Source organism: Mastigoproctus giganteus, chromosome 11, assembly GCF_048544385.1.
Source record: "Mastigoproctus giganteus isolate SK-2022 chromosome 11, ASM4854438v1, whole genome shotgun sequence".
In the NCBI taxonomy this organism is placed as follows: Eukaryota; Metazoa; Arthropoda; class Arachnida; order Uropygi; family Thelyphonidae; genus Mastigoproctus; species Mastigoproctus giganteus.
In genome coordinates this window covers 11,536,910-11,553,018 of record NC_143585.1, presented here as the reverse complement: position 1 = coordinate 11,553,018, position 16,109 = coordinate 11,536,910, and the positions used below count along the sequence as shown (strand labels likewise).

The 16,109-nt window shown below is 41.1% G+C and overlaps 1 protein-coding gene across 1 annotated transcript in view; it reads right to left on the bottom strand.

The window, feature by feature from the left end:
• Positions 1–16,109, bottom strand: part of LOC150077711 (alpha-tocopherol transfer protein-like) — a 90,862-nt gene that overhangs the window by 38,341 nt on the left and 36,412 nt on the right. Inside the window, exons 2-3 of the mRNA XM_090384257.1 lie at positions 3,259–3,423; positions 370–612 (exon numbers count right to left, since the gene is read on the bottom strand). Coding sequence (XP_090240383.1) covers positions 370–612; positions 3,259–3,412 — 397 coding nt within the window. The 5' untranslated portion in view covers positions 3,413–3,423. The remainder of the gene's footprint in view (positions 1–369; positions 613–3,258; positions 3,424–16,109) is intronic.

Sequence of the window (16,109 nt, the reverse complement as noted above, 5' to 3'; positions counted from 1 at the left end):
ACACAATTCTTTCTCCTGCATTCAGAATAGCCTGTTTAATATTTTTATTGGGGAAACTGTTCGGGTGACACCACAACAGTTTTCTGGACATTACTACTGGAATGGCAAGTAGTAAGCAAACTCCTGAATTTGCTGCTTAACTATACCATACATCAACGCAACTCATTGCATATGGAGGGTTTGATCTCTTACATAACCTTGAGCACCTGAGAAGAAGACTGCGTCAAGGTCTAAGTGAATTAGACTTAAAACGGTAAGATTTACATAAAATCAGAATTCTGAATTTATACAAAAATTATAATATCACAGTTATATGTATATTTAGAAAAAGGCTTTCATTATGAAGTTTAAATTGAAATAGCTTCTCACCGATGTCAGCAATGACAACTGTTTCTCCCTTCGGTGTTCGGTAGGGCAAGACAATGAAAATATCGTTCGAGAATAGCGGCTGCAGTTCAGCAAGATCTGAAGTCTTGTAGTACTCTGGATTGTTCTTCCGACAGGTGTAGTAGTTCTTTATGGTGTTGAAAGCTCGTTCTACATTGTACTTCCTCACCCTCAAGAAAGAAAGCAGAAAAGGGGAATCGCTCCTTGAGATAAAGTCCTTTTCCGCTGTTTGATAAAACAGTGCTAATGATCAGAGTCAATCATGACAGAAATAACTCCAGTTTTATATTATCTATAAAAGGGAAGCCAAGAACATTTAAATATGTAAAATTGTTTTACAATTTCACTCACAGGTAACACAGTTGTAGATTTGACATCCTCCTACACTTGGTGGAAAAGATTTGAGTTTGAATCACGTCGATGATGTGAGGACTTTTTAATCGCCTTTGTCACAACGTGGCTGAGTTAGTTGGCCTCAAGGGTGCAATGATTTTTCTCCCGGAAACTCATGTGTGTTCACAAGAACACAGACATATTGATCACAAAACACACAAAAATTACAGACACATTATATATGCCATAATATTGCGTAAGTCACTGATGCACCTAAAACTTTACAATAATATTTTGTAATTCATTAATTCTATTTTAATATTTGCATTATTGAGATTATAAAAAAGGAAACAACTAAAGTACAGTAAACCACCGGTTAAAAGAAAGTGACTTTATTGTGGACAGGTTTTCTAACCCCTTCTACTGTTGTCATAACCCAGGGTGGGTCCTAGCCTTCTCAAGGATGTTCCACCAGTAAGCCCTCCACGAATTCAATCTTCTCCAACTCTTATTCTCATATTCCTTAACTCTTCTACTAGGTCATCCATAGCTCTTTTCCACGGTCTTCCTCTTCCCCTCCTACCAGTACGTTTCCATTTCATTATTCTCTTAGTTTTTCTGCTTTCATCCATTCTCAATGATTACGAATAACAAGGGAGTGGTGAAAAGATCAAAGTAGGTGACATTATTGAGTAAAATTGCGTTATTAGACAAAATTTCTAATGTGAAAGTGTCGCGTCAGTGGCAAAACATAAAACTAATGAGTCAACGGTACGATCAATCAAGAAATTTGAAAAAAAAAATCGTCCGTAAAACTGTAGCCATTATCATCCCACTGCAAGATGGAAGCCTCCTGGAATATTCATGTTGGGAAATGAACCAACACGAATGGACCCGCACTGGACCAGCGTAATCTGCTACGCTGGTCCAGTGCGGGCTGGCAGATATACCGTATTTAGAAGTCAGCGGCTTAAACCCGGTGTACTCAAAGAGAGTGTGCTATCGCACAACTGCTCCTCACCAGTCGGTTATGTGAAAACATTCTAATTGCTTCAAAAATTGGCTCTGTAACTCGTGTTGTTAAAAGAGAAAACATGGAAAAAGCTTTTAATCTGTGGAGAGAAGACCGAACTCAACTTAAAATTCCGTTAAGTTCTGTTATCATTCGTGAAAATCCAAAACACCTTAATCTACACTCTGGTGAAATTGGTGATAGCACTGGCGGGATACGTTTTTCAGCTACCAGAGGCTGGTTTGGAAGGTTTAAAAATCGATATGGCCTTCATAAAGTGAAACTTGTAGGCGAGTCTCCATCAGCGGATTTCGTGGCTGCAGAAAGTTTCCCGACTGAATTAAAAAATATAAAAAATAATTACAGACAATGAATATGTTCCAGAACAGGTGTTCAATGCAAAATTGCTCGCACCAACAACGAGATTCGAACCAGGGCTTTTTCCAGTAAGTGTGGGAAAGACGATGACGATAGCATTGTGCTACTCGAAGAGACATGTGGTGTTCACAGAGATGTTTTTAAGATTGTGGAATACGAGGTCTTGTGTGCTATTACATGTTTGATCTATTCTACAGAGACTATCTCCATTCCCAGGGTTGACAGAACTTTACGCTCGACATTTTCTAAGAAACAACTCTGTCGCTAATTTCTTACCTCTCAGCTACTTTCACATGGTGCTTCTTTGCTGTGGAAGGTCTTTTCTCTGAAGATCTATTCGAAGTACCTCTTGAATACATCAACGAAATTTTAGTCCACACAGCTGAGTTGTAATCAACCCAGCTGTGTGGATACAGATTTACGTCGATTTTATTACATAAATGATTAGTTCATGCTTTTCTTCCTTTTACACAAGAAACAAAGCGATGTTCCCGTTTTTTACTCTCTTAACCCTAATTTCTCAGAATCAGCATATTTATTTATTTATTTAAATCGCCTTCAGCAGCTTACCCACTAGCAAAGTTACAGATACCGTTTAGCCGTTGTGGGCGTCAACACATTTCATCGCTCTGTATCTTTCCCGTGACCCATATTTCTGTTCTAGTAGTAACTTTGTACTTAGGGAGGCTGAGGTTCAAACTCTATGATGAATTTTCAACAGTTGACTTTCTCTTTGCTCCCTTGTCGATAAATTATAAATGAAAAATTAATATTTATAAAAAAAAAAGTTTAGGGACAATACTTTCGTTGTTGTACTATTTTAGATGCATCAGGAACTTAGGGGGTATTACGCTGTACATAATTTGCCTGTAAATTGAGTTGAATTTTTTGTTGTATGAAGAACCCGAGTTTCTGGAGAAAAAAATATGACTCTCTCATCTGAGATCGACTCAACCATATTGTGAAAAGGGCCTATAAAAATTCCTCGCTCCTTTGGGTCACAGGTCTTTTACACCAGGTGTTGGGAGGAAGATGATTATAATAACCCACAGGGAACAATACAGTGTCACCGTCGAAGTCATTCAACACCATTAATCACAATGGTCTGTGAATAAGTGTGCAACAGGCACGTAATTAAATTATCATACCTTTCAACCTGTCTCGGAGCAATTCGATGAATTTATCTCTCGTATTCGGGTCCTCACCAAGTTCCTCCTTTGCCTTTTGTATATCCGCAGGAGAGAGATTGTGATCATCGTGTTTTCTGAAAGCATGGTTTGGTAATGAAACTTCGTTGGACATGATGGACAAATCTACATAAAGGGAAAAAAAGTCATAAATATATATATATATATATATATATATATATATATATATATATATATATAATATTGATTTAAAAAAATATTATAAATATATATAATATTGATTTAAAAAAATAGGATATAATGATATAACTGAACATCTAAAAAAGAAAGAAAGAGTATTAACTTATTAAACTGGATTATGGATCCGGGGAACAACCCGAGTATTAGTAAAAGAAATACCGAACAAACATAATGAAATATAGACAAATGTATTTGTTGATGATGTTTCTTTTGTATTTGATGTTTTTTTTCGAAGATGATGATTTTTGATGATGATTCAAATGTATTTGATGTTTCTACAACTGATATAAATATAGATAGAACTATCAGCCTGCATCTTTGGTCCCCGATGTATCTCTATATTCACTACACTCCGCTAATTTCACCCACTCTGGTCTAATCATACAGTAAATTGTTAAAACATGACTATTCTTTTATCTTAAATTTCATACTGGGCTTTTTGTCTTCATTCATTTTTAATTCTATCTTTCATTCAATTTTCCTTTAACAGATTTTATCAGAATTATGTCAGCATAATTCAGGATTTTACATTTATTTTTATTTATATTTTATTCCTTCCTTTTGGTGTCTGTCGGTTCGGCTACGATGTATACGTTTCGTACGTGTACATCATAACAGAAAAACTGTGGCTCCTACAATTTTGGCTGCCAACCCCTTAACGACGTAGTTAAAGTCCGAGGACCTACAGAATTAGGTACAATTTTTATGATTTTTAGATTATTTTTATGTTAATCTTAATTTCAGATAATCTGCTATTACCTTTCGGGCTTTCTCAATTTATTCTATTGTAATTACACTTGACAGTTCAGCTCCCCTACCCAATACACTGATCAAACACATTTGTCTAAATAAATATATCCTCGTCGAGTACTCAGACTTGAAATACGACTCAGGGAAGCACCTGTCCTCGAATTCTTCGCCGTAAAAAAGTACTCAGTAATGATTTGTGGACTAACCAGGGATGTTTGTCTGTGCCTATTTGTACTGTTCCTCTTGAATCATTAGTGATTATTCAGCAACAGCCAAAGCTCATGCCTGCAGTATCACGAACCTGATCCAATAGCTGTCGTCCGTGGCACATTGAACAGCCTTGCTGTAATGTAATCTGTTGATTGACAAATGAAACAACTCACCTTAAGACATGATGTTGGAGGAACTGGCAACACCTTGGAATTAACACCTAGAATATATTTAAAAAAAGATAAGAAGATACGCGGCCCTCATCGCTAGAGTCACTCGCAGGGACTGGAGACTCAGCCGTACAACCCTGTCCCTCTACTACAAAGTTCCCTTCATCCCTGCCATCACGTAGGGCTCCCTTGTCTGGTACATAAGGGCGGGACTAGAAGTGAATAAACGGATCATCGAAACCATTCAGAGGACCATTCTCCTTACCATGACGAGAGCAACTAGAACGGCTAGCATGGCTGCCCTCCACGTCCTCGCAGGGGTTCTCCCCTGAACCTCAAGGCTACCCGCGGCGGTCTGCACTACCATCTTGCTAGAAACACATCCGCTACAATATATGATTTCACCACTGACTTCACTAATGACCGCAACTCTGAGAGAAGAAGAATCACCGACCACCTTGTACAGATTTGGCAAAGGAGATGGAGCGGCATAGAAAAAGCACAGTGACTACAAGATTCCTCCCCATTGTCACCAAGCTTTACCCTAATGCGCCAGCGTGGTTTCACCCCGGTCGGAATACCACCTTCCTCCTTACAGGACATGGCCTGTTTAAAGCTAAGCTTTACCAACTTGGCATCATAGATAATTGAATTTGAAAGTGTCTGCAATTCTGCCCAGACACTATAGGAGGGAGTATATGATGAGAGCCTTGTCGATCAATTCGGCCCTGGAAAGATTGTGCAAGGCTCAAGGGGTAGAATTTTTTTCAGCCTGGACTGTACTTGTTAACAGGAGAGATTGCTTCTACAGGGATGGGATACACTTAAATAGAAAGGGTGCAAGAATATTTGCTGATGCTATCGAGGCAGTGTTAGGTGGGTCGGAAAACTGCTAGCTTGGGGGGAGACAAAGACCAATAGATTGACAGTAGCCACTGGGAGATGTGAAAGAGATTCTTGCACTGCTTCTATTAGAATGAGCAGAAGCCTGAAAAACAAGATGCATGGTATTTCAGAGACTGCTGGGAGCCATTGCGGGACAAGTAAACACATGGGTTGTGTTAGGGTAGCTAAGAATAGAAACAGGTGCAGGTATACTTGCGTGTACACCAATGCTAGGAGTTTAGTCAATAAATTTGATGAATTTGAGGTATTGCTCAAAACATCAAAGGCAGATATTGTTGGGATATCAGAGACGTGGTGTCACACAGATATAAGGGATGCAGAACTGTAATTTGGGGAGTACAACGTCTACAGAAAGGATAGACAGGATAGGAAGGGGGGAGGGGTTATGCTATTAGTTAAGAAACACATAAAAACCAAGGAAGTGAAGCCAGTCGACATCGCTGGACAGTGCAGTGTTGAGTCAGTTTGGTGTGACATAAGCATTGGGAGATCAAAATTGAGAGTAGGAGTGTGCTATAGGCCTAATGACTCTGATGAGTATAATAAGGAACTGTACAGGGAAATAGAGTAGGCCAGTAAATCAGAGAGTCTTATAATTGGAGATTTTAATTTCCCAGATTTTGACTGGAATTTGGGGGCTGGTTACTCAAGCACTAGCAGGGCTTTTGTGGATTTATTGGATGATTGTTTTCTACATCAGCATTTTCGGGAGACAACTAGAGGGAGTAATACTCTTGATTTGATTATCAGCAGTGATTCTTCATGCATTAAGAATCTGCAGATAAATGAACCACTAGGTGGCAGTGATCACAGTGTGCTGAAGTGGGATTTACTCAAAGAGGTTACTACCATTAGGGGTAAAGGGAAGGGTTATTGCTTCCGTAAAGGCGACTACGATGGACAGAGACAGTATTTAAATTATATACAGTGGGACCAACTGATGACGTTACCAACAGCAAATTCAAAATGGGAAGCATTCAAAGAACTTATCTTGGAAGCTACTAAGCTTTACATACCAACTACGAAATACTGTTCAAGGCCTAAATGGATTTCAGATGAACTAATGAGACATATGGTAGAGAAGAAAAATGCATGGGATACATATAAATTAACACGTGACACAGAAGCCTATGATAGATACAAGTTGATATGCAACCAAGTTACAAAGGAGGTTAGGCAGGCGAAGGCAGATTACGAGAAATCCTTGGCAAGGGATGCAAAGAAAAACAGCAAAGAGTTCTTTACTTATGTAAACTCTAGAAGGAAGGGGATGAATCAGATTGGTCCACTTGATATTGATGGGTCAACTGTTGATGATTCTGCTCAGGTAGCTAACAAACTAAATGAATATTTTGCATCGACATTCACACAAGAGGAGTTATTCAGCAAGGGGAATGCCAGAGGTGTATTCAACTCTAGCAGTAAGCTACAGAATTTTGAAATAACTGGGAGTAAAGTGGAGGAGAAACTGTTGAAGATAAACACAAGAAAGGCACCCGGAGTGGATGGGATCTATCCAGTTATATTAAAGGAGGCAGCAAAGAAAGTAAGCAAACCCTTAGCCATAATTATGAGAGCTACCTTGGACTCAGGGGAGGTACCCATAGACTAGAAATGTGCAAATGTGACCCCAATTCACAAAGGAGGATCAAAGGCTGACACAAGTAATTATAGACCTGTGAGCTTAACTTCTGTTCCAGGAAAATTAATGGAGGCACTGGTTAAAGAAGCACTGCAGGATCATTTAGACAAGACTTCAGTTACAGCTCAGACACAGCATGGTTTTGTTAAGGGGAAGTCTTGCCTGACCAACTTGATTGGATACTATGATGCAGTCACAAAAGAACTGGATGCAGGGAATAACTTTGATATTATATACTTGGATCTTAGAAAGGCTTTTGATACTGTTGCACATGGAAGACTGCTATACAAATTGGAGCAGTGTGAGATTGGAGGTAAATTGCTGCTATGGATAAAGGGGTGGTTGAGGGGGAGAAGACAGAGTGGTAATCAATGGACACTGCTCATCGTGGACTAATGTTATTAGTGGAGTCCCTCAGGGCTCAGTGTTGGGTCCATTATTGTTTTCTGTATTTATAAATAATATTGATGATGGTATATCAAGCTTAATGTCCAAGTTTGCAGACGATACGAAGGTTGGCAGGGTTGTCAAGGACACTACTGACACTATGCTGCTGCAACAGGATCTGGAAAGGTTGAGCAGATGGGCTGAGAGGTGGCAAATGAAGTTTAACATTGACAAATGTAAAGTACTACACATGGGAAACAGCAACCCCAGAGCAATGTATCAACTCTGTGGTACAACACTGACAGTGGTAGAGAATGAAAGGGACTTGGGGGTGGTTGTGCAGGCAGATATGAAGTTCTCTGAGCAGTGCAGACGGGCTGCAAGAGTAGCTCATGGAGTATTGTCAATGATATACAGGAATTTTTCCAGCAGGGATAAGGAGGTGATTATTCCATTGTATAAGGCGATGGTCAGGCCACACCTAGAGTACTGTATACAGGTCTGGAGGCCTCATTTCAAGAAGGATGTAGATATGCTGGAACGAGTACAGAGAAGGGCAACAAGATTAGTGAATGGAACAAAGGGGTGCTCTTACGAAGAAAGGCTTAAGTTTTGCAAATTACAGTGTCTGGAGACTAGGCACCAGCGAGGTGATCTGATAGAGGTGTATAAAGCCTCGAATGGTTTAAGCATGCTCAATGCTGATGGGATTCTTCCTCTATCTCAGAAAAATCACCTGAGAGGGCATAAATTCAAATTGAGGAAAGACAGATGTAGGATAGACGTGCGGAAATTTGCCTTTAGCCAGCGGGTGGTTGGTTGGTGGAACATACTTCCATCCCTTGTGGTGGAGGTTGATAGCCTAAATAAGTTTAAGGCTCAGCTGGACAGGTATTTTGAACGAACAGAGGGGTGAAGTGGAAGTGGTTTTTTTTTTTTTTTGGCTGATGCTGCATAAGCTTGCTTTCTTGCATCAAATGCCATTAGCTAATGCTAATGCTAAAGTTTGACGCTAGAAGACTGGAAGGTGTGCTGGTCGGAGGAGTCACGTTATTTACTCCTCCGTGGATGGTCGTGTACGGATTTGGCATCAACAAGACGAGGCTCTTGATCCATCATGCACGGTATGAAAAGTGCAGGCCTCTGGAGACGGTTGTATGGTGTGGGGAGCATGTTTCACTGACAGGAACGTGCAAGTGGAACAATGTATCAGTGACGTCCGCTATCGTCAACTGCTTGCTGGCTGTGTACACTTCGGTATGATACATGTTTTCCCGAATGGCGATGGTCTCTTCCAAGATGACAATGCGCTGAGCCATCGGGCACCTGTTGTGCAGTTATGGTTTGAGGAATAGTTCTGACTTCCAGCATATCGATTGGCCTCCGAACTCCGCCGATATCAATCTTATGGAGCACTTGTTGGACACTATGGAAAAGCATATCAGGAGTCTGGATCACCAATCACCTCCATACTTGCATTGCTGCACGCATTACACACAGCTTGGTTGGCCATACCTCCAGAAAACTTAGGACATCTTATTGAATCAATGCCACGTCGGATAGCTGCTGTACTGAGGGAAAAAGGAGGACCTACGAAGTGTTAGGTAGGTGGACGTAATCCAGTGATCACTCAGTGTATATATTATTATTATTATTATTATCCTTTTATTAACCACAAGAAACTGTGAGTCACCCCAGGATGACAGTGTGCCAGGAGGGTGTCAGATTTACATACTGAGGTGCAAGGAACCATGTGTACAATGTACAATAGTACATGCGTGCCCGACCCGAGATATTTGCATAATTTAACTTACATACGCTTCAAATAAAACAAATTTTATAGCAATGGACATCAGAATTAAAAATATAAAAATAATAAAAAACTAAAAAATAAAAATACAAGAATAAAAAAAATAAAAAAAAATAAATAAAAAATGCAGCAGGAAAAATGTCCAGTTGTAGGTGATCGTCACAGGTAACAATAGTTGGTAACATTCCTTGAGGCATACCTTTCTGTACAACTTGTCCTTACAAAACTTATCAGGGTTGATGCCCAGTTTATTGTAGATTTGCAGGCAGTTGGCCGGAAACGTGCCCCTAAGGGAATCAATGTTTGTAAGTGTAAACGGGAGAGGGTGGTAGGAGTGATGGCGTTCACATCTTGTCTTCTTTGGGCCAGAGATTAACGGTGGTACAGATCCATGTTAATCTCTGGCCCAAATGGAGCATCTGTACGAACAGATGGAGCATCTATTCGGACTGTGATAAGCCAAGCGAGCATGAGTACATTTCTTGTCGTAATGAGAAATCTCCAGGTAAGTGGTCCCTAGATTAGCTTGGAGGATGGGTCTAGAGATAGTAAAAGGGTGACCCTCCACCCTGTTCATCCATCTAAGCAGCCAATATTCCAGATTGAGGTACTTTTTTAGGTGGGAGGCAGGAGCAGATGGCCAAATTTCAGATGCTTAGCGAGGAACAGGAGTAATGCACCTCAGATTGTTCCGACAAAACAGCGCTGGCTGATGCACACCAAGGAGCTCCTGACGCACTGCCCAAAGTTCCGCGGATGTCTTCTGTCTCATCCTGACAACGTGTGGCTGGAAGGTGAGTCCAACATCCAAGGTGGGGTGAGTCCAACATCCAACATCCAATGTGAGAAATTACCCTTTTGCCGCCAACGAAGATTTGAACATCATTTTTAACTCTTTTTTTTTTTGGTTATCGGTAGTTGAGCAAATTTGTATGGGTTCATATACGACTCAATTATGGCTAGATAGTTTTCCAGTTTCATTATCTGTGTAGAGGCCTGTTGGTTAATATTCAGTATCTGATCAGGATGGTTTGAACTCACGTAGAACTTCGGATCGTTGGCCTAAAACACAAAGTTAGAATTACATGCTAGAAAGGTTCCAAAACTTCTGCGAAGAGAATTGTTGAGGGCACACTCCCTTGTGGGATGCCTCTTGTGATGTCGAAAATTACCTGGAAATCGTTAACAGTAACAGACAGATGTCTGAGAAGTAGGATGGACTTTAAGATGTGTAGCAAAGTATCTGCCAGACCGAAGTAGTGCTTCAGAACAGTAAAGAGAGTTGGTACATGTAATCTGTCGTATGCCGATAAATGTCCTGGAAGATGATGTCAATCTGGGATTTGTGATTGATGGCATGTTGGAATCTGAAGGGGGTATCTAGAAGATTTGTAGTTGTTGATCTCTTATGCAGAACGGTATGAAGGTACTCGGGCCTGTGACCAAAGCAGTGCTGGGCAATTGCTGGCTGAATCGCTTTTTCAAAGATTTTAAGTAAACAGCAGCTGATGGAAATTGGTCGCAGATCTTTCGGAGATTTGGGTTTCCTAATCTTTGGAATGGGCTTGATATGGTAAGATCTCCAAATTGATGGAACTCTTCAAGATTTTAGTAATGTACGTGCTGCATATTTTTACTATGAATAATGGGAAACCGTCTGGTCCAACAGTAGCTTTGTCAGGTAATTTGTTGATGACATTAATCAGGGTCTCACTAGATATTTTTATATCATTCATCTGTGCCCTAGGTAACCAGTCCTCCTGCGAAGGAGGGGATCTGGATCTGGAAAATTTGCCTGCAGAAGGTTACACTGTACCGATTCCTGGACAAGTTTTGATCAATGATACGATGCTTTGTCTGGTGTTGTTGAATCGTTCTACCCTTCTTCAACATATCAAGTCCAGCTCGTTTTAGGACTTGTCTTTTCTTTATTAGGAATAAGCTCTTTCTTTTTAAATACAGTGAGGTCTGAGTAAAGTTGAGATTTCTGCCATTTCTGGTTGGCCTTCTGCTTCCTGATGACGACCAACTTGGTTTCCTAATTAAAACACCGATTCGACTTGCTATAAATCCTAACTTTCTTGGATGCACCACGGGGTGCAATTAACGTCAATTGTTTGTACAAGGCAATAGTGGAATCCACTATCGACTCTGAATAGAGGTATCCCCAGTCAAATCTGCTCAAGCACTGTAAAATGATGTCCAGCTTGAGATATTTAGTAGTGAATTCCACACTGCTGAAGTATTTGCCAAAAATTTGTCAAGGATTGAGACTATTGATATGGAGCTTTTGGTTTCATTTTTGAGACCTCTTGATTAATGAGGATGACTAAAACTCATCATTGAAAAATCTGAAAAATGACAATACAAAAGACCCAGATGACTCACCAACCGTATTTTGGAAAAAGTCTGTCACTACTCTTAAAGCTATCATGCTTCATATTTGTAACTTATATCTGAGGCTGGGCATTTATCCAAAGAATTTCAATCAGATTAACATACTTCTGGTATTCAAAAAATGTGACAAGTGGTCTGTATAAGATTTTAGACCACTCCCCAGAAAAAAGAAGCTTTTCTAAACTATTTCACACAGTAGTGCATAAAAACGTTTCAATATTTTCAAGCCTTACATATATCAAAATTAATATGGCTTTGGTCGTGGAAAGTCAGCATGTGTATGGACGTTTTCTCTGGGAGTCCTATTGCTGTTATCTAGGGTCACATTGCTGTTGTGGCTGAGGAGCTGTATAATACAACGTTCGAACAGTGTCATCATCCACCAAGTGAAGCCTGAACCATTTATCCAACTCTGTGTATATGTATGTGTGTTCTCTGTGAACATATATGCTGCGAGGCTGTTATGCAGGGTCATAGTGCTCTTGTGTCTGTGAAGATATATAATGCAATGTTCCCAGTGTCATTAACAATCAAGTGAAGTCAACTTTTTATCCAACTCAGTGTATATGTTTGTTTCTGTTCTCTATTTTTTTTTTTTTTTTTTTTTATGAAAACCCCAAACACGAAAGGTATCAAAACCTATAGTACTTAGTACCGTGCATGGGTTGAAGGAGAAGTATGGGGAGAGGGGGATGCCGGAAACTTTGCTCTAAAGACTAAACATGGGTTTCACCACTTGAAGCCTCCAATAAGCAAAGTGGTGGTATTTCATCGGTTGATGAAAGTCATCTACGAGCCCTATTGCTGTTAAGTTGAGTCACATTACTCTCTGCAGTCTGAGGAGCTATATAATGCAATGTTGTCATTCCACATTGTCATTAACTATCAAGTGAAATCTGAACCTTTAATTCAACTCAGTGTATATGCATGCATTGTGTTCTCTGGGAGCCCTATTGCTGTCATGAAGGGTCACATTGCTCTTGTGGCTCAGGAGCCATACAATGCAACGTTACCATAGTGTCATTATCAATCAAGTGCAGTCTGAACCATTCATTGTGTATTTGTATGTATCTGTTCTCTGTGTACTTATTTGTATGTATCTGTTCTGTATGTAGTTATTGCTGCTAGGCTCTTATGTAGAGTCAATTGCTCTTAAGGCTGTATAATGTAACGTTCCCATAGTGTCATCATTTACGAAGTGATTTCTAAACCTTTTATCCCACTCAGTGCAATACTTCACAAAATGTGATGTCACCTCTACAGATTATGGACCGGGACACAGTGCTTTATTATTAAAAAAAAAATAAAATTTTCTGTTTACACTCCGGCACGACAACCAAGTCAGTAGAGTTTACAATAAATCGTCAATACAAATATTTATCGTATTTAGTAGTCACGGGCCGGTCACTCAAGGAACGCGTGCTAAGTATTCTCGATCCTGACCACTGGGCTACGTCAGTATTGTTGTTCTTACATTATTACTGATTGGGTAGCTCCACACCACGATGAATATTACTACCAAACGCACAGGGTGGCTGTTATGTGTCGTATTACTGTAGATCTAGGAACTCTGACTATCCTACAGGTATTCAGGTTTGCTCATTCCTGTTCGCACTTTAATGAGAATAATGAGTTATCCTCATTAAAGTGCGAAGAGGAACCCCATAGGTTTGGGAAACTGATCGAACAAATGTCGTTTTTTTTCTTAACTTCGTTAACAGCCTTTTGTAGGTCCTCTTCACCCCAAGTTGCTGGTAAATTCTTCTTAACATATGTTCGAGGGGATCTAGTCTATAATAACAAAATATAGGTACTAGCAAAGTAAGTGTACTTACTGATAAAAACATAATCATGTTATGTTTTTAAAACTAAAAAACATAAAATGATTCGGGGTAATATGTCGCACACGGCATATTACCCCTTGACTGCGAGGCGTATAACCCCAAATTACATCCATTTTTTTAAAAATCCCGCTTAAGATAATTCATTTTAAACATGGCGGCCTACTGATGCCATGAACATACATATCTGGCCTGATACTTTAACAAACCTATTCACTTTATTTACACAAATGTTTTACTTTTCCTTTCACTTCTACATTTTCCTGTAATTTATAAAGTTATGGCTATCATAAACAGACATAAATGCCTTGTAATTCTGGTGAAAATCAGTCGAAATCGCTTTCCGTCATCACCATATGCCTCAAGATGGTTAGCGCCACGTCCGTGGTTGTTACCATGTGAATAGTATCGGCATCTATACTTGGGTTTTATTAACAGCAGCATATCCGGCATATTACCCAGTGTGCTATATTTACCCAACTTACTATATACAGGGTGTCTCAAAAATATTGGTACAAACGTTTAGGGGAGGTAGGTCGGACGGTCCCAAGCCCGGCTGCGAAAGGAGGAGGGTGGTCATCCTGCCGAAATGACCAGAACCGGGAAACCGGGGAAACTAGGCAAGAAACCGCATGAAATTCGGAACAAGCTCTTACAACAATGTTACCGCATCCGGGGTAGCCGATGCGCCAGCACTGGGGACCCAGGGTACTGGTGTGAAGTGGACCACTGGCCACAGCAATAAGCTTACTACGCCCAAAAGGACAATTAACATTGGCGAATGGAAAGTTCGAACGGGGCACCACGTTGGTGCCCCGTTCGAACTTTCCAAACTACTTAGGTGCAAGATATCAATCGCGGCATTATCCGAATTAAGACTCACCGGGTCTGGAACGATGATCATCCAACCACCAGCACCTAATGAAGCGGTTATGCTATTCTACTCTGGTGGTGAGAAACGAGAAGCAGGAGTGGGCTTTATGGTCGATGCTCAGGCCACCAGTAGTGTGATCGCTTTCCAACCAATATCGGACCGCCTGGCAGTCCTTACTGTCAAGGGCACCATCAAGACCCATATTATCTCCGCCTATGCGCCAACTGAGACTAGCCTGGACCCGACCAAGAATGACTTCTACAACCAGCTCCAACATACGCTGGATTCAATTCCGCAGACAGAAGTGATCATCCTCGCAGGGGACTTTAATGCCCATATTGGCGTGGACAGATCTGGTTGGGAAACAACAATGGGCAAGTTTGGCCATGGGAAGATCAATGACAACGGCTTACGTTTGTTGTCCTTTGCAGCATCTAACAACCTGATCATTGGAAACAGCCATTTCCAGCACCCTCAAAAACATCAACTTACAGGGCGAAATCCATCTGGCAAGGACTCAGCAATCCTGGACTACATTTTGATCAATGCCAGATTTCGCTCATCACTCATGGACGTTCGTGCCATGAGGGGACCTGATTGTGGATCTGATCACTACCTCATCCGGGCTAAGGTGCAGCTCAAATTACGGCATGCAAAAAGATCATCTCGGTCAGCCAAGCTGGACTGGAGGCAGCTAATGAATGCTGCCAACAAACAGGCATATCAGATCGCCCTATCCAACCGCTTCGAGATGCTGGCTGTGCCCGAGGATATAAATGAAGAAGAAAAGCAGATCTCTGATGCCATCCTGGAATGTGCCAAGCCCCTATGTCCACCTGCCCGACGTCGAACGCAACCATGGGTATCAGACGAGTGCCTCGACCTCGTGGACAAACGGAAACAGGCAAAGTTGGTCGACTTTGAACGGTACCGGCAGCTAAACCGAGAAGTCCGACAAAGAATGACAGCAGAAAGAGAAGCATACTGGAACCAAGTGGCAGACGATCTTGAAGTGGCGGCATCCAAAAACGAGTACCGCACTCTCTACCGCACCCTCAGATGTCTGAGTGGAAAGACCAAATTGACTAGTGACAACATCAAGAATGCTGATGGGACCTTCGTGCGATCACCATCCGAACGCCTGCAACGGTGGAGTGAATTCTTCAAAGCTTTGTATAATCACGACCCACCTCAGGGACCGCCAGCAACAGCACTCTCGATCGACCCCCCCTGAGGTCTCCATGGTCGATGTTGAGCCTACAGTAGAAGAAGTGAAAGCAGCCATACAATCCCTGAAGAATGGCAGGGCACCAGGAGTGGACCAAGTCACCACAGAAGCGATCAAAGCCGGGGGAGATGTACTGCTTCGCCGACTACACTCACTCCTCAAAACCATCTGGTGCACTGAACAAATTCCGTTAACATGGAGGAAAGCTATTATCGTACCGATCCACAAGAAAGGTGATAACCGGGACTGCAAGAACTACCGTGGCATCAGCCTCCTTTCCATCATCGGAAAGGTCTTTATGAAGATCATCCAGTCAAGACTGCAAAAACATCGCGAGCAAACCAGTCGAGAAGAACAGGCAGGATTTAGACCCGGGCGAGGATGCTGTGATCAAAT